The sequence below is a fragment of the Amblyomma americanum genome, chromosome 9 (genome assembly GCF_052857255.1).
Source record: "Amblyomma americanum isolate KBUSLIRL-KWMA chromosome 9, ASM5285725v1, whole genome shotgun sequence".
NCBI lineage: Eukaryota > Metazoa > Arthropoda > Arachnida > Ixodida > Ixodidae > Amblyomma > Amblyomma americanum.
The window spans coordinates 22,613,246-22,640,227 of NC_135505.1; the positions used below are offsets into that span (position 1 = coordinate 22,613,246).

General features: G+C 44.8%; 1 protein-coding gene across 5 annotated transcripts in view; it reads left to right on the forward strand.

Moving 5' to 3' along the window:
• The window catches only part of LOC144105434 (rho GTPase-activating protein 1-like), a 168,502-nt gene extending 150,509 nt beyond the window's left edge, over positions 1–17,993 (forward strand). For all 5 annotated transcript variants that reach the window (XM_077638549.1, XM_077638550.1, XM_077638551.1 and 2 more), the window contains 2 exons: positions 5,745–5,851; positions 6,978–17,993. In XM_077638549.1, coding sequence (XP_077494675.1) covers positions 5,745–5,851; positions 6,978–7,148 — 278 coding nt within the window. In that variant the 3' untranslated portion in view covers positions 7,149–17,993. The remainder of the gene's footprint in view (positions 1–5,744; positions 5,852–6,977) is intronic.
• The last annotated feature ends 8,989 nt before the right edge of the window (positions 17,994–26,982 follow it).

Sequence of the window (26,982 nt, forward strand, 5' to 3'; positions counted from 1 at the left end):
CGCTTTATGAACTCACAATAAAAATTTTATAAAGCTCATATTTCACATATAACTTCTAGCCCAAACAACCATTTTACGCGAAATCCTGGTTTAACGAGATTACTTTGCACAAATGTGCACGAGCTTATCAATGTTATAGTGGCATAAAGTTGCCTGTAGAGTTACATGTGGTGGGTTCTAACTCTGTGGCACATGGTGAAGCCATTTTCTGAATGTGATATTAAACACAAAATGACACTTCATCATCAATTCTAACTTCACAAAGAAAACATCTCTGAACTCTCAACAAATTTACAGTACTTCTGAAAAATATGATGTTCCAAAATGCTCAGCATGCTTCCACTCTGTAGAGAGTTGTGTTTGAGTGGTTCAGGAAGGAAAGGTAAGTGAAGGCAGGTGTGTGAATGTGTGCTCCTGCACGTGTTTCGTGCTTTATGACTATTGTGTTTTTTTTTAGTTGGGTGCGTTGTCAAGGGCAGCTGTATTCTGGCATGCATGCGAGCCGCAAAAAAAGTCATCGAGAGCACCTGTTTTTTTATTTGCAACATTACTTTAGGCGCTCTGCGCTTTTTTTTTTAAAAAAAAGGGTGGCAGAGGGGGGGCAACTGGAAAAAAAAATTAACTAGTGACACGTCACGTTACCGAAAAATGCTAACGTAAGTATGTTGCCCGTTACACTTCGGAAATGGTAACGAGTGCGTTATCAAGTTACCGAAAAAAGTAATGCGTTACCGCCAACACTGGTACTCAACACTTCTGCACCTGGCAGTGGATAGATTTCATCTACTTCATCATCACTTCCATCACTCAGTTTGGATTGATGGATTAGCCCTAAAATAAGACAGAAGCTTTCAAGAAAGCCTAATATTTAATTATTCAGGCTTTAGGATTAGCTTGTGGGTGAAAAACTATGAGAAACTTGACTCGTGCAAGGTGTTGCTTGCCACATTCTCACCACAAAGGGGAAGCCCCCATCTATTCATCCGTGCATACTGGATAAGTTACTTTATGCTTAAAAATGGTGAATTGGCTGAGATTTGTGGAAAATTATTATTTTTAAAATACTGATAGAAGACAGAGTCCAGTCCCAGTTATTAGTAGCATTCAGTTCAGCGCTGTAACTGTTCAGAATTTTGATATCTGTCTTCTTTTATCGAGTTGTAAAGGCAAAATTTCAGTTTATAATCTGCATCTTTTGGTCGATTTTTGGCAATTTGTAACAAGAAAATTGTGTCAGTGGATTGAAACTCTGCTTTCATCGCTCGGCAGATTAAGAATTTTCTCAGTCAAGATGGTGGTTCAGTTCATCTGGTTGATGAGTGCACTGCATCCTCTATGCAGTGGTATGGGGAAGCCAGAGTGTGGATTCCCTGGTCTGTTCTAAGGCGCACTGGTTTTGAGGTGCACTCCATCGTTTTAGCGTGATAGCATTAGGAGGGCCATGAAGGCAAAAACTGTGTGGTGGTGGTGGGGGCAGCGCTTGTATGAACCTTCCACCTGCCAACTGTGGCAAGAGGTGTTTAAGGAGATTTTTCTCTCTCCACCTGCCAACTGTCCCATCTCCTCTTCCCTCTTTCCACCAGTAGGCAAGAGGAGGGCGACGCCCAACGAAGAATGACTTGTCAAAAATGAAAATGACTAAGAAGGAAATAACTCGGACAACCGCAGGCCCAAGTGCAAAATAAACAGCCTCCTGAAACTACCTGCGCAAAAATGGGGTTTGCGGGAGCTCACATTGGTTGCAAAGAGCAAACTGGATCTCACAAGCCCCATTGGCAGCTGTGCTTGAAACAGCCAACAGCCAGTGCAGTGGTGCATCGTTTAACCGCTGGAGGAGAAGACGAATTTCTCAGGGAGTTGCATAGTCAGAATTAGAATAGAATGGGAATTGGAATATAGTCAGAACTGGAATAATCAGAATTGGAATAGATTGGAGAGCAAAAGAATGCTACTGCATTTCCTCTGCATCAGTCCAATTGGTCTCCCTAAATTATTATTTTTTTCACCAAGGATTCAGACTAACCACTGTGGTTCAAAATTTTGCCATATTTCAGCCACCCCCAAGAGGCATCTGTCAGTTGACCCTTGACCCCGAGTGTTAGTGGCTAAGGGGTACCTAACTGCCAGAGGCAGCATTCAGTGAGAGTGCTAAGAATCTCTGGATCCTTACAGGCTCCCATTGGATATTGAACCTGGCAATGATTGATGCAAGGGCCTTATCAAGTGATGCTAGCCTAGCTATGTTGTTCGAGGAGCTATTGGGCATTAATTGTGATGCCATAAGGCTTGACAAGTGAAGGACAGATGAGGCAGTTACACTGTTATACGGTGCTCACATCTTCTAATACAGTCAAACTCAGATCTCTCGAACATGAAGGGAATTGTGAACTAGATTGATATATTGATAATTTGATATATATAAAAAAATGGCAATAGTTAAGCTTTCCTGTAACCTAGATGCTAGCGACACGCTCCTTGCAGTGACATGCTACCTGCCGGCGTGCTTTTGGCACACTACTTGCAAGGCATTGCTAGGCCTAACCTGCTTCTCTTCGAAGCTGCAGTGGATGATGCTTTGGAATTAGCCATTGCCTGCCATAAGATGTCGAATCCTGTCACCCGCACACTAGAAATAGAATAACTTCATGAAAATCAAGGCACAGTTGCTTTTCGCAATACCTTTGGCAGAGAAGCTCACAAAGCACACCAGCTGATGACTGCTGATAGGTGATGTAACGAGAAAAATGAGAAGAGACCAAAGGCCACCGTCAAGCATACCCCATGCTTACCTCGTCATCATGTGGTTGCCACAAGCAGGTGCCCAAGGCAATGCAGCCGACCCGGCTTCGATGTGGAAAGTGGTCTAATAGCACTGTTAGAAGCACCACTGGCAGGGGAGCGGCACATCGTTTAATGTATAAAATATCCAGGGAAATTGTAGGTTGATATAAAACGCGACTTTCCTATACCTTTACATAGGATCCTCAAGGGGATATTCTGTCTCTTAGGTAGAACCAATAATTCGATATACCCTATCTTGGCTCATTGTGTTAGGGCTTAATTAACTGTATCATGGTTTTTACTAAACAGGTGAGAACTAGGTGTGGAATTACTGATGAGTAGGGACATAGTTGGCAGCATTGATGAGAGGGTGGAAGTAAGTTACCTTAGTTAAACTTACATAGGGGTGCAAGTTCAGTGTTGTCCAGGCCTATGCCAACACACAAGCTACTTCGTATTCTTCTGTGGCCATCAAGGCACAACTTCCAGGTGTCGCTTTTTGAAGACATTGAATGGCTTAGGTCTCTTTTTGACAGTATTTACTAACATCACGTGTCATACATTTATGAGATCAAGCAGCCACATTGGACTTCTTTCCTTTAATGACTTTATTTATATCAAGGTGCGTAAATTTGCTGTGCAAGAAACCTGCTTTTTCCTGCGGCCTTGTTTTGTGAAGAACTATTTTATGTGAAATTTAAGCTGACGCTATAATTTTTGCAAAAAATTTGTTTGTTTCTTACAGCCAATTCTTGTTGACAGCCACATTTGCTTCACAGTCGAAACTTTAATATTTGCTCCCTCCATTTTAAATGTCTGTGTGTTCTCTCACACATTCACCACTAACACATTTGGTGATGGATTGCAGCATTAAAGGGGCTGCAAAACACTGCTTGAACAGATGCCGGTTACACTTCAGATGGATTCTTTATGTCACACAGATGCTGACTCAAAAAGAATTACAGGAATCGATGCATAGGAACGGAGGTTATTCAGTGAAGAAATCTCAAAATACAAGCAAACAAAATGCTGCCCTCAACTCGATTTTCGCGCAGCTTCCGATTCCCATTTCTCTCTCCCATTGACGACACTTGGGGAGGGACCAATCAAAACAGCCTATCTGACCGCGTCGCGGAAGTTTGCACTCCGTGGTTGCCTGTTCTCTGTAACTCGTTCGTGCCAAGGCTGGCAGCGCCGTTTGCATGGTTACAACAACCATGTGAACGCCCAGTCGACCCAGCGATGCTTCATCGGCACGCCAACGGCGCAGAAGGGAACACTGATCAGTGACGTTCCCTTACTTATGGATGCGAACTCGAATGCGAGATACTGCGACGGTGTGACAGCCTGTGCAAGATATCACACACATTTAGCATAGCGCATACCGCTACTGCTTACCGCCTACCGTGGTATCTAGCCAGCATAAATAACCATGGCCCAGCGCTCCTAGCGCGCTGGTTGGTCACGGCGAGCAAGGAGTGCGCACTGTTGATGAAAACCTGGCGCCATCTGGCGCCGCCACCCGGTGATCCTCCACAAGCTGACGATGAGCGCTGCTAAATGTGAAACGAACGACTTTTTTCTTTGCATCCTTCCTTGGGACCAAAACGAACACTTATAGAGTGCAGTGGCTCGATCGGATCGATTCTGTAAAGCCGCTCTCAGGTACATAGAGAGTAGCCATAAGTGTTCTGCGCTAGGTCGTAGGATGTTTACAGAGAGGCACAAAGACCTTCGATGCAAAAAAGTAGCCAGAGCCTCTGGTGGTGTATTTTTGTTTTACTTGCCTTACAGCGCTTTTATCTGGGGCAAACAAGTCGGTTTTGTTGATGTAATATAAAACACAAAAACTTCACAAAACGTATCTCTAGTTATTTACCCAATTTTCAGTATATTTACTCTTTATCCAATCATCAAGCTCCCACTAAGTGATGTCATATCCACTGCTAAAAACCGCCACTGTATGGTGACACCATCAGCGCCATGAATTTGTTTTTGCGAGCTAATTAAAATATAAAAAATCCCAGTATACGCGGTACAACCGATGCTAATAGTATCACTTTAACTCATTCTATGCAACCAAGAGTTAAAACAATGCACTGAAAATGTGTTTTGGGGTCCCTTTAAGGGGGGACATGGCTTTCAGGTAAAAGTTTTTGTTTCTTGATGGTTTCCATTAAATTTTTTTGTGCATGTTAGCGATAATTTTATGACCACTCTAAAAAACTTTCACTGTTGTATCTCCAGAAAATTGTTTTATGATATAAATTTTTGGTCTGAATCTTGCGAAAATACAGCAGAGTTAAGAAAATGTGGCAGAACGCTGCTTCAGCGTAAGAAAATGTGGCAGAACGCTGCTTCAGCGTTCAATGCATTCCTGCTGGCATTCTACAAGTCAAGACAATAGAATTTTTTTTTTTGGCTAAGCCCATATTTTGGTTTTGAATTTCTGTGATACAGTGTCTGTTGACATATCTAGAATGAAAAGAAAATTTTGTGCAAGAATTTAGAATTCACAAATTTGAAAAATGAAGAATGTGTTGACCTGCACCATGGTCCTAGGAGTGCAACAAAACAAACATGGCCAAAATAGATCAAACAATTATGAAAAAATCTCTGTGCACTCACAATGCAGAGCTGCCTTGTTTCCCAAAATAATTTTTGTAGAGTACTTTGTGGTTGATTGCACCAAACTTGGGGACAGCATAAAAAAACGAAGCATACAACCAGATACCACAATCGTCAGGAAAAATGTACAATTTTTCTGGCAATTTTTTTTAGATTTCAAAGCTGCATTCTCCCTTAACTGACTGCTATCCCAATAGTTCTTTGCTTTCTGCAAGATTTTGCCCACTCACTGGCTGCATTGCAGCTTAACTGAGTTGACTAATGTCAGCGTGTTCTCTTTGACTCCTTTGTGAGATAATGAACACAGCCCCTTCTCACATCCTCCGTGCTTCCAGAGCTGGACCAGTCCGAGAAGCTGGCGCAGGCGCGTGCCCTGCTCCTGGAGCGGCTGCCCGAGGACAACTACGAGCTGCTCAAGTACATCGTTGAGTTCCTGGCCAAGGTCAGCCCCACTGCCCCACGCGTCTCTGCTGAGCTCCATTTCACACTTAGCATTCAACATTGTGGAAGCCAAGCAGGCAATGCTCCCACAAATCATGCAGACGGCAGTCAGGCATTCGGTCACTGGACCAACTAATTACAATTTTCACTGATGGTGAAATACTTTTTGGGTGTGGATGAAGTCAGTGTCGACCCAGTGGCGCAGAGAGCCAGGCAGCCCACCACCACCCCCCGCACACTTTTTTCATCGTGATCGTGAATGGCAGTTTACCAATATGCCTGAAGAGAAAAGTGTACAACAGCTGTATCTTTCCGGTACTCACCTACGGGGCAGAAGCGCGGCGGCTAACAAAAAGGGTTCAGCTTAAGTTAAGGACCACTCAGCGAGCCATGGAAAGGAAAATGATAGGTGTAACGTTAAGAGACCGGAAGCGGGCAGAGTGGGTGAGGGAACAAACGCGTGTTAATGACATCCTAGTCGATATCAAGAGGAAGAAATGGGCTTGGACAGGGCATGTGATGCGAAGGCAAGGTAACCGCTGGTCCGTAAGGGTAACGGAGCGGATTCCAAGAGAAGGCAAGCATAGCAGAGGGTGGCAGAAAGTTACGCAGCTGGAGATGAGATTAAGAAGTTTGCAGGCAAAGGGTGGATGCAGCTGGCAAAGGGCAGGGTTAATTGGAGAGACATGAGAGAGGCCTTTGCCCTGCAGCAGGTGTAGTCAGGCTGCTGCTGATGATGATGATAAGGTGCAAGCTGTATGCATGTCTCGCATGCATAAAAATGGCAAAATTGCACTCAGAATGATTCTAGAAATTTGAATGACATCATTTGGAGCCATTTCGACCATTTGTTTTTGTGAGAAAACAGGGTGCACATTTGTGCCATTCACTTCTTAAGAAGACCCCAGATGTGGTACGTATCCATGAGAGGGTTTACACCGTAAATAAGATTACACTGGGGAATACATTGTCTTATTTGCTTCATGCAAACAAACCCTGATGTTTCTTTCCTTGCTGATGGCACCTAGACACATTAGTAGACAAGCTTGATTGGCTGCACCCTTGGAGCATGACTTGCACATTGCCAAGCCATTAATGTTCTCCCTGTTGTAAACACTCTTGCGCAGGTGATAGACAGGAGCGATCTGAACAAAATGACGGCATCCAACCTGGCCATTGTCTTTGGCCCCAACCTGCTCTGGTCACGTCAGGAGCAGGCATCGCTGAGCTCCATCACCCACATCAACCAGTTCACCGAGTACATCCTGCGCAACCAGCACCTGTTGTTCAGCAAGTGAGCCGCAGCCACACGGAGGAGCCGCTGGGCGGCCCTCGCTCAGTCCACTCCAAAGATCCGCACTGGGATGGAGCAGCAGAACAATCCGCACCAGTGTCGTTTGCCGCTCTGCGGTCTACGTGTTAAGACATTCCGCTGCGCGGGAACTGAGCCAGTCGTTCTCGGCCACGTCGTGTTGCCCAAATCCTTGCAAACCACTGGATGAGTGAGCGCCTGTTCGTTGTTGAGAGCTATAAACAGTACGAGTGCTGTTCTTTTATTGGGCCAGTCTGCAAAGCTCCCCACTGATCAGTTCAAAATTTATAGTCTCACAAGCTGTTTCACTACCTGCGGCGGTTAAATGAATTGGTCAGGTCAGAACTCCGGGTGCAGAGCTTTGCAACTGATGTGGTTCAAGACCTCCGGCACTCTGTACATCATTCTTTGCACACTCGAGGGCTGTGTGCATGTGCTTCACAGGTTAATCGTGGCTATTCATCTATAATGCTGTCTACGAGAGTGTCAGCCTAGCTCCCACCAAGCAGTTAGCTTGGCGGGAGCAGGATTCAGTCCGCCACTTGTCATCCGTATTGTTTGTCGGGATGCAACCATCCTGCGCCATACCAGCTTGTTGTACTGTGTTTAACTAGTGACATTATACGCAGCCATCACGCACAATCGAGGTGCTCAGTGAATCCAAGAATTGCACAGAAATGCAATCCTCGTGGATATGTGCAGCCAGGGAGTATCGACTACATGGCACAAAACACCCAGGGACACCTGACAACAACATAAACTAGCACCTGTTACCAACTGTTACCTTTCTTCGTTCAGCTGCATGGAAATTTATAGGGAGCCATCATGTGACAATACCAACACAAGTGGCTGATAATGATGTTTTTGTTTTATATTGTGGACTGTTTAGAATACAAGCATCATTATTAGCCACTTGCAGTATCGTTTTGTATGGGTGTATTACATTACGATGGCTGCTTATAAACTGCTGCATCATTGAACGAATAAACGTGTTGGTGGGCACCAGTCCATTTGGTTCTTGTATCATAGCCCTGTGTCTTTTGCACCAAGCAGTCAATACGATTTTTGACCAACTGCCTCGAACCATTCTTGTGATCCAGCAGTCTGGGAAGTCTGCCTGACATGCCAGAGTTGTGGAACTTGTGAGAATCTCATCAGCCATTCTGGTGTGAAGAAGAGGTAGGGGAAAGGCAAGAACCTGCAAAGCTAGGGAGCGTCTGGTGTTGTGAAAATTTATATTTGAGGTGCGACTCTGAAAGGAACCATGCATAGAGTGTTATTTTTGACACCATGCACGAGAAACTCTCCAACACATGTCAAAAGAGGAGAAAACACTGTACAGGCGGTCAGGAGGGTTGTAAAAGAGCAGTGCTGAAGGCATTTAAATGGAGCTATTGAAAAAGCCCAGCACACAGTGTCAGGATGGACACACCGATGAGGCTTGGAAAGAGTGCAGAGTCAGGCTGTTTGTGGAAGCATTAAGGGGGGATATGGCTTTCAACACTTTCTTTTAAATACTTTTTGATGAATTTTTGATGAAACCTCCTACATCAGGAATTCTTTCAAACTTAATTGCATAAAATTTTGGCATTATGTCTGGAGAACATTTTTTTATGCAGTTTTTCTCTCTTCTACACCTTGTGAAATGCCTGCAGACTAGATTAACAGAAGGCTGGTTCAACATTCACTGCATTTCTGAGTACATGCTATGCATGATGACATTCTTGAAAAAAAATTTCTTTTTTTACTGTTTTTACAAAGAGGTCAAAGTATAAACATGATGTCGCACCAAAAATGTGTAATTTATTAAATTGTGAAAGCAAGAATGTCATCACGTAGGGCGGAGTTCCATGAGTGCAACAGAACAAACTGGATCGAGATGAACAAAACGGTCGTGAAGAAATCTCCTGCACAAGGTGTGCATCCAGTCAAAAAACTGGAGAGGAGAAAAATGATGACTTTTGGAGCATTTCCATGATATGCAGTGCCACCGTGGTGCACAAAGCAATTTCTTAGAGTACTTTCCGGTGGATGTGATCTATTAAATTTCACAGCAGCATAGAAAACAAAGCATGTGAGCAAATATAATGTTTTTCAAAAAACCTATTTTTTGGCCATTGATTGCAATTTGAAAGCCATGTTCCCTCCTAAGTCACTTCAGCGTGCTGAAGCATTGTCTCCAAGACATATTTCTGCATCTGCTACTTTGCCAAAGGTGGTGGTTTGGCATGTAATGTAATGCCAGTCAAAAAGCATAATTATGCATGTACTTGCCATTTATATGTGCTGGTTCTGCAGGTCCCACACTTCAACAAATGGGAGTTTGATTGGGAAAAAATTTTAATGTCCTCTAAATTATCGCGTCGCTTGTTGTGAGCAGAGGGGGAAATGTTCCATCAGTGCTGAGAATTTTTCTGGTGTCTCGATGGTTAGCGCAAGACCTGCGGCTTGTTATTCTTGGGAGGTGCTTATGTGTGCTAGCACACATAGCACAGTTGCAAACTGGCTGCAACTTGAAGTGAAGCTTGGAAAGTCATACGATCAAGAGACTCTGACATAGTTACAAAGTTAATACCTGTCATACGTTGAGATCCTCCGCCCATGCCTTGTGCCATCTTGCCATGCTTTCAGCAATACGAGTGATGAGAAAAAAGTTTAGGATATGGAAACGTGGGCTTCTGTGCTCTTTATTAGTGATTGCTACATGGTCCCGACAAGAGAAAATGTGCATTTTTAAGCGCTGCATCAAGACCAAGTTTCTGCACATGGCATTTGGAGCGCCACAGGAATGTCAATTAATGTATGAACTCCTACTCGTGCAAAACGAATATCACTTGCCTGCCTGTGCTCGTCAGGCATTGCCATGTTTATCAAGTCTTAGGCCACAGGCTTTGAAGAAACCACTAGTAAGACTTAGAAAAAGATGCGAACAGATTTGGTGGTGGTGTTAGTACAATGTGGCTTACAAGTAAGCAATTAAATTTCAGATAGACAGGTTTTAAAACTAAAATTATTTCGTGCCACCTTGTTTAGGGATTAGACATAACATCACTTAATTCCCTGATTGGCCAGTCGCATTTTCTTGCAGTTAGCGATTAAATGTAAGCAAATGAATTGCACTAGTGGTACTCATATCCTTATCAGAATTGTGCAGGTTATAAATTAGCTATATTAATTGGTTAACTATTTTTGCACATTTCACGTTTACGCTTTGCTCTGCTACTCGCAGCCAGGCCGTCCCTTGGAATGCAATTTCTGCCAGTGACATGTGGTTGCTCCATGTTGATGACCGGTCATATTAAATTGGAACATGAGGGCATGCTGCAGACCTTGTCGAGCGCAGACAATTTTGAATCGGTTTCAGGTTGTGGCACCCATTTGTCATTGCCAAATTTGTTGACTTGGCCTGCCTTGTTCTTTCTGCCAGTTGTCCAAGTGTCTTCTGGGTTGCGATAGCGCGTCTGTTTTGTCTGTGTTTACGAGCTGCAAATTCGTGTTCATTACACTGTTCACTCGCAACTCTTTCACCCAGTCGAAAAGGACCAATTGGAATTGGCCAAAGCACAGTTGGAATCTGCTGGTATCCAGTTGTTTCCACTTGGTTTTTAGTCTGTTTCGGTTGTGTTTCTGCCAACACCATTCAGTATTTTTTGACTGGGCATTCATGTGCCCGTATAGACCAGAGTTCAACAGCTGCATGTGAGTCTGGTATTTACTCGAGGCATAGAAGCAGCGAATAGAAAGATGGTGCCCACAACTTGTGTTTGTTCTTGTGCGTGCATCCTATTTGTTTCCTGCTTATTCTCTGCCTTTGACAAGTGAACACTCTCAACTAGACCGGGCTTTTTTGTGATGCTAGCAGCATTGCTTGCCCTGGTAAAAAGATAGTTGTGCCAGCTTTGTCCAGTTATGTAACTGATCCCAAGATTGCCTCAAGTGCATGGTTCTGGCTGCCAGTTTCTGCTAGCAGATGTCGCTGGAGTTTACCTGTAATGAGAGTCCAGAAGGCAAGGTAAAGCGAAGAGAATAAATAACAAAGCGATGGATCTGTCCACATATCATGCACGTCCATAAGTTGCCGTTATTCTACTTATAACAAATACTCTTTAGCTGTCATTCGCACTGTTAAACCGACGTCAGCACCTTTGTGAAATGTCTGAGGCTCAAGGTTTCCAGAATATTCTGCAGGGACACAGCTACAAGTTTGCTTGTTCCGACGTCTGGCTTATGCGATTGTGGCAGGCAGTGTACAGCGGCTTTGTCAGTAACACCGTTGCAGTGTAGCAAGTGATTGCACCATTTCGTAAAAAACGCACAAAGTTATTAAGCACAGCGCAGTTTTTCCACACATGTGGTGCTTTGATCTTTGCACCAGCCAACTTTCATGCAGTTCATCAAGCTGCCAACATTGGATCAGTGCTGGCTTGCCATACTAATGGAAGTGGGTGTCAGTGGGTCTCCTCCCTGAATTGGTAGCTTCTTAGCATCAATATTTCACACTCTGGTGGCATTCTGCAGATGAGTTTTGAGTGAAACCTAGTGTGTGAGCAGTGCCTGTCTGGTTCGTTCAGAATATTTCAAGTTAGTATGTTGTTAGCGGGCTTAACTCCCCATTTCAAATTTATGCAGAGAAAAGAACTACAGTGCCGTCCACCAAAAATGCACTTCCCTTCCCAGTGGCAGGTGCTGCCTTGTTTCATTCTTGTCCAACACCGTTGCAAACAATCTGTTAGCTCGCTTGTTTCTGGCCCGACGTGTGCATAACATCTTCACAAGTTTCACGGAAAACCTGCAAGTGTGAACTTGGTGCATGAAGAATGAAGGAGAGGCGTTCAATCCACTTTTAGCTGGCAGTGCGAAAGGTATCAGTTTTCCTCTTGAAGAACTGGTTTCGCAGTACTGCATCTCCAATGTCCATGCAGAAATGAGGACCCTTGCGAAACAGCTTGATCATTCTTAAACGGCCACAGTGTCTCGCCTCCGTCTTGAGCCATGCATCTAGGCTCCATTCAATTCATTGTTGGCACACTTTTTTGCAGCTGGGCATACCAGCTACACCTGCCAAATGTATCTCGAGCTGTTGCGAGCAAAGACCAAAGCCTCTCTCTTTTTTTTTCCTTCAGCGCATTATTCAACCTGACAGGCGCGTAAACATTTCAGGGCCTCATCACTGAGCAGTGGGAAGCGTAAGCATGATTCTCAGAAGTGAAGAACAGTTTTTCATAAGGGTTTCAAACCTCTCGCATGCAGCTTTTTCTGATGTGCAGGTTACCCAGGGTCACCCAATTACCCAAGGATTATGCTCCTGGTGTGAGCATCGCTTGTTGATGTGAGGTGGTTTCTTTGCAGAATGGCAGCCTGTGTAGTGTAATTTTTTTTCCCCAAGTCATACACACGGCTAAGAAATCTGCCTCTTGAATGCTGAGTATGCTTTCCCCGACCCATTGAGCTGGTGCGTGTTGCCTTGTGATGCCTCATTTTAGAAACTGCAGACAATGTAATCTCGGAGTTGGGGAGCCTGTGTTTTTTTTTTTTTTTTTTGCCCTGCTTTTCTTTGATGTGTATATAACACGTGTAAACTGTTATATGTGCAAACTGAGAAAGAGCCGCTGCTTTCTGTTTGCTCATTTTTTTTTCTTCTAGTCACCAATAATAGGCAGGAACCAAGTCTGGGACTGTTTTCTTTAACATATCTGTGCACATTTCATTGGGAATGTGCACTGTCTTCTGTGCATAACACTCTCCTTCTGTGGCTGTGAATATATTCGGATGTGTTTTGTTGCTCTCTGCATAATGTGCAATTCAGGTCCATTCTTATAGTTGTATGTATAAATATATTTAGCGTATGTGTATGATAAATGCAATGAGAGAAAGCTGAGCACTGTGTGCATATGTGTATGAAAATGTCTATGGTGCTGCTCTGGGTGTCTCCAGCGCGAGTATTGATAGTTTTTAATCAGCTGCTGCAAAACTGCGTAGGTTCAGATCTGTCAGGTCTAGTTGTAGGAGCAGATTTATGGAGGGGGGGTGCTTCACGCTCACCCTCAAGCGAGAAATTCTATATAGATAAACTACGCATTTTTGCAGCAAAAAACAAAAAGTCCAAGAAATATATTGTTCAAACGGGACTGCCCCCCAGCCCTCCTCAACTTGCCCCTCCAAGGGTGACCTATAAACGCGCTCCTGTCTAGTTGTTTCCTGTTCTTGGAAGCCACACAATACCTGTAGAGTTTTATATTTCCCATGTGTATTCCAAGTGTGTGCATTGTTTCAGATGCTGCTCTGTGGTTTTGCACAAGGAAACTCCTGAAGGTGTTCAGCACACTGCTCATTTGGTACCTTTATATTGAATCCAGATGTTTACTAAATTTTAGTCATATATTCTAATTCATTGTAATCACTGAGCACAGAAAAAAAGCACAAAAGTCTACTTAAAATGAATACCTTGTATAAATAAGTACGAGATAAAAATAAGCAGTTTTCCTTTTCTTTTTTGCTGTTTTGCAAATAAAAGGAAATATCGAGCGTGTAAGATAGGGTTTATAAATTCAGCAAGAAAAGGCTTTCACAGCTCATAGTACTTTAGTCATGGTGAATATAAATGTGAATAAAGTGCGGGGAGTTTGAGTGCTTAAGGCACTTACTTGGTCACAGATAATCAAGCACTTAAGCACTCTTAAAGGGATGCCAAGGACAACTCCATCCAAGTTTTATTCTTAGGAAAATCGACTTTGGCTCTGTCTGCTTGCATTAATGTTCATCTGGCAGCAAAAGGTGGTTTACTGCCGAGAAAATTGGATTTCAAAATTTTCCCGCCGCTCTATTATTGTGATTGCATTTAGGTTGCAAAAATTTACTCCTTCTGTGTCACGAAATTCCTTGATTGGTCGAGAGAGTCATGATGTCATCAACACCGTGTGACCACCAGTGGACCAATCATAGGGCACTGCCAGATTAGAAAATCTGAGGACCCCAAAAATTGGAAGTCGGCCCACCCAAAAAATTCAAAAAGGCCCCCGAAATTTTGGCAGTAGGCCCACCTTAGAAAATGAGGTGGATTAGTGGGTCATTTCAGGTGGATTAATAGGTGGGATTAGTGTAATCCCATATAACAATCCAATAAACGTTCTAGAAGGTGATGACTCGTGCATACCAAACAAGGTGCAGTGAAACCTGTTCCAGCCAGAGTTGTGGCGGCAAAATCGTAAGAACATTAGACATTCATTGTAGACACCATAGCGGTCAGCCTAAATGCTATTGCATTTTCTTTAAGAATGTGGTTAAGAAGGCCCCCATGCTTTTCTAACTCATGATGAAGGCTGGAAAGTACTTCAGTTGAACACGTTCTTGGGCAAGTTGGTGCATAGCTTGAGTAGATGAAGCGCACAAAAACACAGCACACAGGAAAAGAAAGACACGGGACAAGCGCCACTTGCAACTCTTTATTGAATTCAAGAACGGCTTATTTATAGCCAAGAGGAAGGCATGGAGGAAAGGGGACAAAAACAATACAACAAACAACAGGTAAATGACTAGTGCGAGGGGAAGGATACTACAGAGGGGGAACAAAAGTGATTCAAATCTTTCTAAATTTATCTAAAAATATACTTTCGTTCTTATGAACGTCCAGCGATGGGGTGCTGACACAGGAACTCCCACTTTTTCTAATCCGGTGGGCTTCTAGCAGTTCACAGGCAGTCTTATCTTTACTCCTACATAATATCTGAGTTTCTTGGAGTTTCGCTTCACAAATTTTTTGCTCTTCTTTGCCGCAGTCCTTGCAGTGATGCGGCAAATGTGATCCGGTACCAGCTCTTAGCGAGCTTAGTTAGGCGCTCATTAATACATCGGCCTGTCTGGCCGATGTACACCTTTCCACAAGTCAGCGGGATGCTATAGACTACCCCACAGCACATTTCAGAAAAGGGTTTGCATGCTTAGTTTCACATTCTGCTGGCTTTGCATTATCATTTCCAATCCTCCGACACAGCGATGCAAGTGTTCTGGGTGCAGAGAAGACCGCCGGGACTTTGTATTTCACGGCAGCATGCTTAAGATTATGGGCCACTTTGTGGGAGTATGGAATCACCACTGGTTTGATTTTCTTTTCAGATACTTCACCATCCTCGCTCTTTCTTTCTCTTTCTTTTTTTACCCTTTGCAGTAATGCTTCCGTCACAGAGCTAATCACCAGGGAAGGAAAGCCTGCTTGATTAAGCTTTTTTATCTGTGCGTCAAAGCTTTCCTGTACATTATGACAGCACGATTTCTTTAGGGCAGAATCAAGGCACATGATGGCAATGGCACGTTTCACTGTCTTCGAGTGCGTTGAATCATACAACAACAATTCTTTGCGGGCACGAGGACGATACAACCTTCGTCAGTTATGGTTATGTCAATGTCTAAAAACTGTAATTTGTTCTCTTTCGCTAGTTCACATGTAAAATCCAAACCCTTAGCATGTTTAAAATCCGATAAAATATCCTGCACAGTTTCCGAGTAAGTCAAGGGCGATTGTTTAGTCAATATAATAAAAAAATTGTCAACGTACCTAAAGGTCTTCAGAACTTTGCCTGTGTCAAACGCCCCCGGTAGGGTTCTGTCAATGCCCGCAAGAAAGATGTTGTACAGTACGGGAGCGACGCATGAACCAATACATACACCACGTTTTTGCACATACATTTGACTGTGAAAGGAAACGTTTGTCGAAGACAAATAAAACTCTAAGAGGGCTAGAAAGTTATCTACAGATATACCGGCAGTATATTGGAAAGAAATCATGCCGTTCGTTTCTATGCAGGTTAAGAGAGATGCCATCAACTCTGCATGTGGTATAGAGTAAAAGAGATCAACCACATCTGCAGAAAAAATACAACCTTGTGAGTTGTTCTCCCGCAGAAATTCAATGACCCGTGTCTGTCCCATGTCTTTCTTTTAGTGTGTGCTGTGTTTTTGTGCGCTTCATCTACTCAAGCTGGAAAGTACTCTCTGATCACTGTTTTGAAGTGAGTGGCGGCGGTGCGACCTCGCTTCAGGGAACTGCACACAAAAATAAATATTGATGCACCGCAGTTTCATGAGAATGCCCAGTGGTGGCGGCACCTGCATTTCATATTTTAAAATGTTTTTCCAGTTTTCAAATCGCCATTTTCAGTGAAAAGAGTGTCTCTGCATTAGAATGCAATAGTCTATCGACACAGGCCAATTTTCATTTGTATTAGTGTCCCTCATAATGCAGCAGCTTGGAAATTCATATGAAAGGATTTATTCGCATAGCTCTTGCTAAACATTGCCTATGCTGTGTTTGTGTAGTTCTGAGGTCACATTTTATAATTTATCCACAGTCTCTATTGTAACTAGCCAAAGGAAACAAAACTAGCACAATCACAAGCATCCACATTCATCTACTTGCCCTATGTCTTGGTGAAGTACCTCTTGAAATGCAAAAAACCATCTTAATTTGCTAACATCGCAGAAGATGTGAAACACATTAGCCGATTGGCAGAGGGTGCTTAGTCCTGCTAATGCAAATAGTTTGCGAGAAGCTCTTGAAAATTGTACTCTTGGTGTTGCCAGCCTATTGCCATCCGTAGTTCACAATCATGAACGCGAGTGAAAAACAGAGCTGTGTTTACTGTACTGTGGGGATCAATATCTCGCATAGAAGAATGTGTTTCAGAGAAAGTTTTTCAGTAGCCTGCAACCAGAACTTTGAGTTTAAACATGAAGGGTTTCAATGCATAAGCCTTCCATCCAAGGCAGAGCTGATCCAATGCTGCTGTAACCAAAGTCCATCCTCAACCGTGTTTCATGCTGCCTCGACCAGTCAGCTGTTGCAGAGCCAGCCGACTGCACGGAGATTGTAGTCAGGTCGAGCATAACATGCAGGAGCTTTCTTTTCAGGCACATATGCATTCTAAATGTTCTGCACTCAGGGATAGAGCAGACACCGGGCTCATATCGGCGAAAAAATTGCTGGTGCGTGAAGATCAATGCCACTCATCTGTGTAATGCTAAAACCGTTATACGCTGTTACCTGCCGCACATTCTGCATTAACTTTAGGTCAGCTCTGTGACTGAAATAAGCAGCGGCTTTGTATAAGAAGTGTGCTTTTCCCAGAAGCAGGTCAAGTTGCTTGGCTACTGCTCGATGACGGCAAGTGACACAAATTTCTGCAGAGTGCTTCACAGTTCTTCCTCGCATTGCTTCCACTACTCGAAGCCTTTAGAGAGTGCCCCAAGTGTTTGATGTGGCAGAAAGGAAAGAAACAAGATTCTGTCAATAGTGAGTGTTTTAATGACTGCAGTGTTGCTGGCACTGAGCACACCCGAGCAGCACCTGCACTCTCGATACCAAGCTTTAGCCAATGCTGCCACGTGGTCTGTGGCGGTAGGATGGGAGCACTTTACCACTAACTCTTGGCACTGTGCGAACAGGGGCCTGTCCCTTCTCAGTGCTCAAGCAAAAAAGGGGGGGGGGGGGAAGCACCCCAAAAGAGCACAGAACACCTGCTGTTGTTCTGTATGCACTGACGGTTTTTCTTTTTTCTTTTCTCTCTCTCTGCATATTACTAACATGCTAGGCATGTCAACATGATGCAGAGGTGCACATATATATATATATATATATATATATATATATATATATATATATATACACACACACACACCTTACATGTGTATATGTACGTATGTACTATATCAAAGAGAAAAAGATGTATGTACGAAAGAACAAGAAAACTGTTTTTGTATTGTGCCAATGCTGCTGTGAATGCAGGGAAGGATCAGTGATGCCATGCATGTAAATAAAAAAAACTGTCCTTTTGCAGAATATGTAGTCTAATAACTTGTCCAAGTCTCGGACCCTTCACACCTCACTCCTCAGATTTTGTCGTGGCAGTGTCTTTGCACTGCAGTACTTCTCGCATTTTTTTACTTGCATGCCGCCCAACTTTCATGGAGCATTAAACTCATCGTTGGGGCTCAGCAGCTTGCTTTAGGCTTGTTGTGCATCGATTACAAATGCTCTTCCGTCAAGCATAATGGCTCGCTGCGGAGTTTATGGAATCTTCTTATGATCGCCCAAGTTTGATATATTTCGGCAGTCAGTGAAAACAAAGTCATCTGCTTAGGGAACTGCCACAACAGAGCCTCACGGATGGCACAGCCATCAAAAGTGCATTTTAAAAGGAGTTCAGTAATGAATTGTATGGAGTGGCAAGCGAATGAACAGGTGACATGTTGACATGCGGAAATATGATTTAATGGCTGCGGACCTACCATGAGTACTCCATCCCACCCTACTGCCCACTTCGTTGTTATCTTCTATGTAGCATTTTCCTAAATTACCTGAAAATTACCTGAGTGCAAATAAGTGTTTTAGATTCTTTACAGTATATTTGTATACGTCAAACTTTGCTATAATGAAATTAAGGATATAATGAAGGAATTTCTGTTCCCCTTGGAAGCTCCTATAGAAATCCATGTATTGATATATCATGTTTACGAAGTAAAATTACTCTGTCGAGAGATATAGCGAACCTCATGCAAACCCCACTGACCATTTTGGGCTGAGTAGATCGGCTTGCAAAGGCGCTCAACATTTCTGTACCAATTTGACATGGAAACTGATATTACCACTTATAGCCCTGCTCTGTTGAGCACCGCACAGAATGCACTAAAAATTTTCCCGCGTCGTCTTGCGGTGCCCGCTGAACGCTAGAGACCTTTAGCCATGTACCACTCATCTGCATGGTCACTGCTTGAGCAGATCGCCTTGAGGGCCCCAGATGTGAGCCTACTGCGTGTGCGCTTAAAGTCGTCACTGGAACCCGCTGACTTTATGCACACTTTTCGCGTAAGCTTTATCGGTGCGTGTTATGCTAAAAATCTCAGAGAAAAATCTGCGCACTTCGCACTAAAAATCCCAGTAGCGTGCACCGCTAACACCGCGCTGATTGGTTCCCTCAAGGTGAGCTGTGCATGTGCACTGACGGCGCGCAATACTCGGGCGTTACACGCTATGCTAACGGTTTAGAATTATAGCATGATACAGCGATCCGCTACAGTGATCCGCTTCCACGGGACACCACTGTGAAAGCGCTATTTGGTCGCGATCGATGCGGCAGGCGTGCACGCAGCTGACAGGTACGTGGCGCCATCCGGCTGCGCAGGCGCAATGGCACCCCCTGGGAGCGGTACGCAGAGCTCGCTGCGCTCTACCGAGTTCCTCGGATCCTGTTTTCCAACCTCCGTATGTTTACGGGCCGCTGCGTGTGCGCTGTGCTTCCTGTGTGCCGTGTGGTCGCATGGCTTGGCCGTCTACTTCTGGTGCGCTTGTCGGTATCCATGTTCCATTAATTGCACTGTGATGCTGGTGGAAAACGAAAGGTAGTACAATTGATCCAGGCCACCATAGCGCCGGCATATTCAAAGCAGTTGCAATGAAAAGTGTTAGATAGTGCACCCCATACACCATGAGTGTAGAAGACAAGCACGAGCCAAAGCCTTACTGAATAAATACGGACAGTAATCACCAATCATTTTAATCTAGAGGAAAACTTTCCCCCCTCCGGACAAAAGCCTGACTAAAGAACCAGAAGTTACGTGGCGCCGTCTACAGACGAGACCGATACGCACCCCATCACTCCTTGTGCACATTTACCCGGATCTATACAACCCAAACTGTAAACACCGTGGCCAACGAGCTAGCTACGATCACATCCTGTGGGACTGTAAAATAGAGCCACCTCCGGGTGATCTAGTTACCGCTTCTTTTTTCGAACCGTGGGAGGCCGTGCTGGCTAGCTCTGACCCCAGAACGCAAGTTGTAGCGGTGGAGTGGGCTGACAATGTCGTCGAGGGCTATGTACTCTCGACCACTTAACGCAACCTCTTACCAAGCTCTTTCCGGCGAATAAAATGTTTTACACTCAGATAGTGAAATATAGCTCTGAGCACGTACGTTGTCTACAACCCTTGGCGCCTTCGACCCGCTCTCCAAAAGGTTTTTCACTATAACAAGCATGGCATGCCCATTCTGCACTAAACACTGCTGTCATGCAGTGAGGTGTTGTAACCAGTGTGGTCATTCGTCACGCGCGGAGATGAAGCCAATCAAAACGATGAATTACACGTTCACTTTCCTGTGTGCATTCTCTGTGTCCTCTCTCCTTGTTTGCTGAGTGCTACCTCTGAGCTAGAATGGTTTAAAAACACCGTGATATGAGGTGCCCACCTGGCGCACTAGTGCAGCCACGGATTTGACTTTATATTGACTCTGCCAGTAAAGCCACTCGCCTTTCACAAATTTTGCGCTAAAGTTAATGAAGCTGTCGCAGTGAAGCAAATAGCATACACCTCATAAACAATTTTTTTATTAAAGAACACTGCACACCTCATGCAGTGAGTTTAAGGGGGGACGGCTTTAAAATCCCCCAAAAATTACAAAAAAAAATTGTATCCGGTGGTATGCCTCATTTTTTTATGCTGTCCCAAAGTGTCATTGCTGAATTTGATTACTCTAGGATAATTGTTTCGAAAACTGTTGTGGCTATGCATTGTGGGGAAACGCTCCAACAGCGGGCATTTTTCTCTGTAATGAGCAGCTTTCTTGCCAACTGTTTTATTCATTTTGACCCTTCATTTTGTTGCACTGCTAGGATATAGTGCAGATCAAGACATTCTTTGCTTTTCAAATTTATTATTATATTTCTTGTATGAAATTTTCTTCTCACTCCCAACATGTCAACGAACACTGCATGGCAAAAAAGAAATCGGAACCAAAAGTTGCTTTGCGAAGAAAAAAAAGTCTAAGAACATTTTTACCTGTAGCATGCCAGTAGCAATGCAATGAATGTTAAATCAAGCTTCTGCCACATTTTCTGAACTCTGCAGCCTTTTCACAAGATTCAGAAAAAAATATATAAGAAAACAATTTTCTTAAATATAACAGTGAAGTTTCGTCAGAGTAGTCATAGAATTATTTCTAATATGTTCAAAAACTTTCACATAAATATATCAAGAAATAAAAAGTTGGAGGGGGAGGAGGAGGGGGAAGAAGCATTTTAGTGGAAGCTGGAGAGTTCTGCCTGGTTGTCGGCCTAGCATGCTACTCCAGCTGAGGATGAAAGAATAGTAGAGTAGAGAAGAGGATGATGAACAGAAAAGGAAAAGAGAAAAAGAAAGGGTGAATGGTGAAATCAAGCACACTCACACCGTGCACCAAACCCGTGTCTCTTAAAAACACTAAAAATGCTTTTGTCCCACGCACACCCGAAGCCGCATCCCTCCAGGCACCAAGGACATGCTCCAGGTGCATGGGGCCATCCTGTTGGAATCCTAAACCACTTAAAAGTGCCTTGCAATGATTGTTGAAGAGTTGGAAGCGGGAGGTCAAATGTGGAAGATTCTCGGGCATACCGCATGTGGGGAACAGAGGGCTACTTGATGCACTAGTTTTATGTAAATAGGATATAGTGAAGGCAACGTCCGGGCGAATTCGGTGGAGGCAATTTTGATCACGTCTATTTATATCGCATGGCATGCGGAAGTCACAAGTGGGGCTGATGCGTAGAAGGGGTCTATATTGATGCTGCGGATCACACCACAAAGAGCGTTGCGTCTGCCAGGGTGTTGTAGTTAGAAGCCTCACACCATCACTGCGAGAAAACGGTACAGGTAGGAGCAAGGTGGTGTCACCATGTGCCAACCTCGCTGCACCGTCAGCGTGATCGTTGCCTGCAAGGCCACAGTGAGCGGGTAACCACTGCAGCACAACACGGTGTCCAAGCTCACAGGCCTCAGAGTGGAATCTGTTTGAGTCATTGACAATCGGTTCCTAAAGGCTTCCTGATGACTTTATAGATCGTAATGCAGCCCGGGAGTCACAGAAAATAACCCACGCTGTTGGCGGTTGTTGAAGAATGTAAGTAAATGCTGCTCGCAGAGCGGCCAGCTCAGTACCAGTAGTCGAGGTGTGGTGACAGAGTGCCGCCAAAATTGTGGTGCGTGTTGACGGAACCCAGACGCCATTCGCTGATCAGACGGATGTGACAGAGCCATCAGTGTAGATGTGACGGTGTGCACTGTAGCATCCATAAATGTGTTCAAGAGCAATGTATTTAAGTGCAGGACTGGGGGTGTTTGTTTTTCTTTTGATGCCAGGAACTGTTGTCTTGATTTGCCATGCTGTGTACTTTAAAGGTGGGGAGGAGGTCGTGACAGGGCACTGGTAGTGTGGTGGGAGAAGGTCGAAAACTTGCTCTATGCAGTGCACTGCGAGTAGATGGTGAAGGTACACGAGCCATGAACTGCATCTGGGCACGAAGCAGCTCCTGGGTTAGCAGTACTGATGCAGATAGACGTCTGCTCTCTGCTAGAGTACCCACTGTGGAGGTGTTCTTGGGAAGGCCAAGGCAGATTCTCAAGGCCTTCTTGCATAGCTTCAAGGATTTTGATATTTGTTTGTGAGATACCCTGAAGAGCTGGGAGACTAGCGTAGGAGGCCTTCACACAGCACACGATACAGCCGCAGTAATGAAGGTGTAGGGCAGCCTTTTCTGGGGGTGGAGAGCATACGAAAGATAGAGGCGTAAGAGCAGAGCTTGATTTTAAGCTGTTGTACATGTGGGGACCACGACAGTGACCTGTCAAATGTCACCCCTAGGAATTTATGGCTTGTAACGTATGGTATTGGGGTACCAGCAACTTTCAGCATGTAGCGTGAAAGATCGTGCTTCAAAAGTGGAATTGCTGAGCTTTTATCTGGTGACATGACGAGACCACACTTACTTAAAAACGATTTGATGCAGCCTATTGCCCTCTGTGATCGGGCATGCACAATGCACCTGTTGAGTCCGGAACACCACATACAGATGTCATCGGCGTAAAGGGAGAGTTCAGCTGTAGGAGGCAAGTATTTTTCCAAGCCAACAAGTGAGATGTTGAAAACGGCGGGACTTAAAATCCCCCCCTGAGGCACTCTGCGAGATATTTGATGCAGAGCTGTGTCACCTTCACTTGTTGACATGAAAATCGATCTTTTGTGCAGATAATCACACAGCCAGTTACACATCCGTCCACCAATGCCAACTGATTTTAAAGCTGAGTGAATTGCTTCATGTGTGACGTTGTCAAAGGCTCCCTTCACGTCAAGAAAAACAGCAATGATCATAGACCGCTCTGTTTTGCTGCGTTTGACACAACTAGTAAGGATAATAATGTTGTAAATGCTCCTGCATCCTTTTCGGAAACCAGGCATGGCCGAAGGGTAAATTCCCCTGCTCGTTAGGTCCTATGTAAGGGAGGAGTGCTTCATTTTCTCCATCAGTTTTTTGACACAGCTTAGAAGCGCAATGGGACAAGTGTTTAAGTCAATTGATGGTTTTCCAGGCTTGAAGATAGGTATCACACGCGCACGCTTCCAACACGTTTCAAGTCTCGGTCTCCCAGAAGGTGTTACTGCGAGCAGCTGAACCTCGGCTTTACTTCTCAGGTGAGGAAGGGCAGTGTAGCTTACATCGTCTGGTCCTGGGCACGATTTTTTATTGGTAGTTGCCAAAGCCGCATTAAGTTCTTCCATAATGAACGGTTCATCAAGGAGGGGAGGGCAGTATTAGCTAGTGAAGGGCTAAACCTTTGGAGAGGCAATGGCACTAGTATGGCCGTTAATCGTGTAGTGATCATAGAACAGAAAGCCTCCGCTGCATCGAGACGAGAAATATTCGCATTTACAGCTACGCAGTCAAAAGGATTTAGTGGGGCGGGCTGGCTACTGAGGTGGCGTACAATGCTCCATACCTTAGAAAGAGGCTCTCTGGGATCAAGCTTCGCACAAAAGGATCGCCATTCCTGTCTTGCCAGCTTGTCCAAATGACGTTGAACGTGTTTCTGTGCGCGCCTAGCAACCCTGATGTCTTCTCTATACTGCGTGCTCTCCTTTCTGCTCTGCGGCGAATTGCTCGAAGTCACTCATATTCAGCATCTGCAGTTGAGTGCACTTTTGATAGAGTTGTAACCTTAGTGCTGGACGTTTTAGCACATGCTACAGCAGCAATGAAGCTTTCATAATTGAGGTTTGAAAGGTCCACTTTTTGAAATGTGTCAGCGAAAACTTCCCAATTTGTGTAGCGCACCACACAGCGCTGTGAACTTAAGCACCACCAACCTCTATGTACGTAGGTAGATCATCACTGCCATGAGATTCTATGTCAACACTCCAGGTTGTTGAAGGCGACAGATGATCAGAAATCATCGAAATGTCAGAGGCACTGGATCTTGCACCTTGATAAAAAGTTGCCTGGCCGTTGTTGAGGAAAGTGAAATTGTTGCACTGTGCGAAACCAAATAAATGTCATCCTCTGGCTGTTGATCTGATGCCTCCCCAAGCAGGACGATGAGCGTTCAAAATCTCCCGTCATGATGTGCGGCGCAAGAGTACTGCGTACGATATCCTGAAGGCTGTTGACGTCAAAGCTGACACACAGGGGTATGTACCCGACGATCACTGTGAAGGACAGGTTCATGATCTTGACGGTGGCTGCAACATACTCATTCCGTGAGTCGGCAGATATCCATGGGTTGTGGAATGGAGGTGACGTCTTTCCGAACAGCTAAAAGAACTTTGCTGATGTCAGCACCTGTCATCAAGTTCAGAACGGTATAGCCTGAAAGATGGATAGTAGTGTGCAGACGGGATTCTGAGATGGAAATGATAATGCTTCGAAACAAATTGTCGGAAATCAGACAGTCGTGGACGGAGGCTGCAGGCATTCCATTGGAAGATGGTGGCCTTGTTACGGATGATTTGCATGCTAGGGAGAGTAGCTGGTCTACTGAGTGCTACCGCCATTGCACAAGAAGGGGTGCAATGAATTCAAGGATTGTTAGGATGACCTTCGCCGCTGGTGAGGAGTGTGGTGTAAGGAAAGCGCGGACAGCCTCAACAAGCGAGCACAGTAGGGAACTGGTACTATCAGTGTTTTGGCGAATAGATCCTTCACGTGGGTGGTTCCAGGTTCCATACTGCGGCTGCCGTGGGGTGTTCACTTTTGTACTCGCTACAGCAGGTGGATCAACATTTTAGCGTGGTGGAACAGGAGGAAATTCAGCCACGTCCTCAATGCTCAGGTGACTGGCTTTGTCCTTGTCCAACGATTGGGAAGCTTTCATCCCCGGCGACGAATTTTTCCTGTGGTGACTTCCCCAAATTTAGTTTTGCTCAAGTAGAGCAGTTTTTGCTGACTTATAGTCTGTATTGTTTGAGTTCTTGTGCTTGTAAACGGTTTTCCCCTTTTGGTAGGCAGTGCAGCGGAAAAACGTTGCCTCATGCTGCTTACTGCAATTAGGACAAAGGAGGTTATCACTTGCACAATCATTTCGGTCATGGCTGCCACCGCAACGAGTGCAGCACAAGGCAAGTCAACAAGCACTAGCCACATGGCCGAAACGTTGACATCTGGTGCATTGCCGTGGTGTTTGAATGTAGTCGTACACACAGTACCTTGTATATCCGAGAATAACGTATTGCGGAGCAGATTCTGTCGCAAATACAATGCAGATATTTTGTGAGTTTCCAAGTTGGCGGATGGATTTAATCGGAGCTCTCTGTAGCAGCGCTGAGTAGCTGTCTGATCGAGAAAGTTCCAGGGGTACACCCTTAATGCCACCCACGCCGCAGTTGCTGGGACGAGGCTCATAGGCTTTAACTGCAACTCCAGCTATGCTTATTATTCGCAAGAGGCGTTCAGTTGCGTGCACTGTACGGGTGTCAACTGCCAGAAGGTATAGGCGCTCGTTGGGACGAACTTGAAAAGTGCCGTCTGGAGCCACAGATTCTAAACCTTGTCTCAATGTCAGGAGATTAAAGCAGGTAATGTGGTGCCCAGAATCAAGTGGCTTGATGACAAGCGTAATGTGGTGCTTAGGAGTTAGAGGTACGTTCAGAGTACCTGCACTCATAAGTGACCACTTTGAGCTGCGACGGCGCTTTGAAGACACATGAATAGATCTCTGACCCTTCTCTGGACTTCGCAGTAGTGTCCATGTAGATGATAGTAGAAGAATCTGACAAATCAGAAAAATCGTCCTGACCTGAAGGTAGTGGCAGATCACGGCTTGAGTTGTAAGCGTCAGGAGTGCGTTGTCCATGAGGATCTGAAAATCCTAGTCCTGATGCAGCTGGAGCAGAAGAGTGATTGCAAGACACCAGGTTTGAGGCAGCAGGTAGGCCTTGCACTGCAGGCATGCTATGGCCTGCTGAGTTAGGCCTGACGGAATGCCTGGTGAACAGTCAGGTGTTGAGCCAGGGTGCGGTACCGGCGGAGCCGCACCCACCGCAGGAATCATACCATGCAGGATAGAGCAGTGCAGGTTATCTGAACATAAATGTTCAGCACTGATGAGAAATCCTGCACAAAGGATGGCAGAGACGAGCGGGCACAGCCCAACAGCTCTCTGACTTCGGCTTCTCAATTGTGCCCATGTATACACAATTGCATATGGTCATTCTTTACTTCACATTCACAGATCCCCAGGAGTCATCATACCACTCATGGCGCAGTGACTAAGCAATGTGTCACTGATCTGCGATGGCAGGTGGGGCTCGTGCAACCCAGGTTGCTCTTCTTGAACAATGTCTTATGACCAATCTAACTGCCAATTGCCATGGTGGTCAGTTTGCTCACAATCTGATGGGCGGCTTGTGATGACGCCACAAGGTTTTATGACCTAGGTGGCCCACCTGCACCCTATAGGTTGCTTCTCTGGGGATTTTTCGCTCACGGTCAAAAATGCCGACACTGACGCTGGATTTTCTGTGA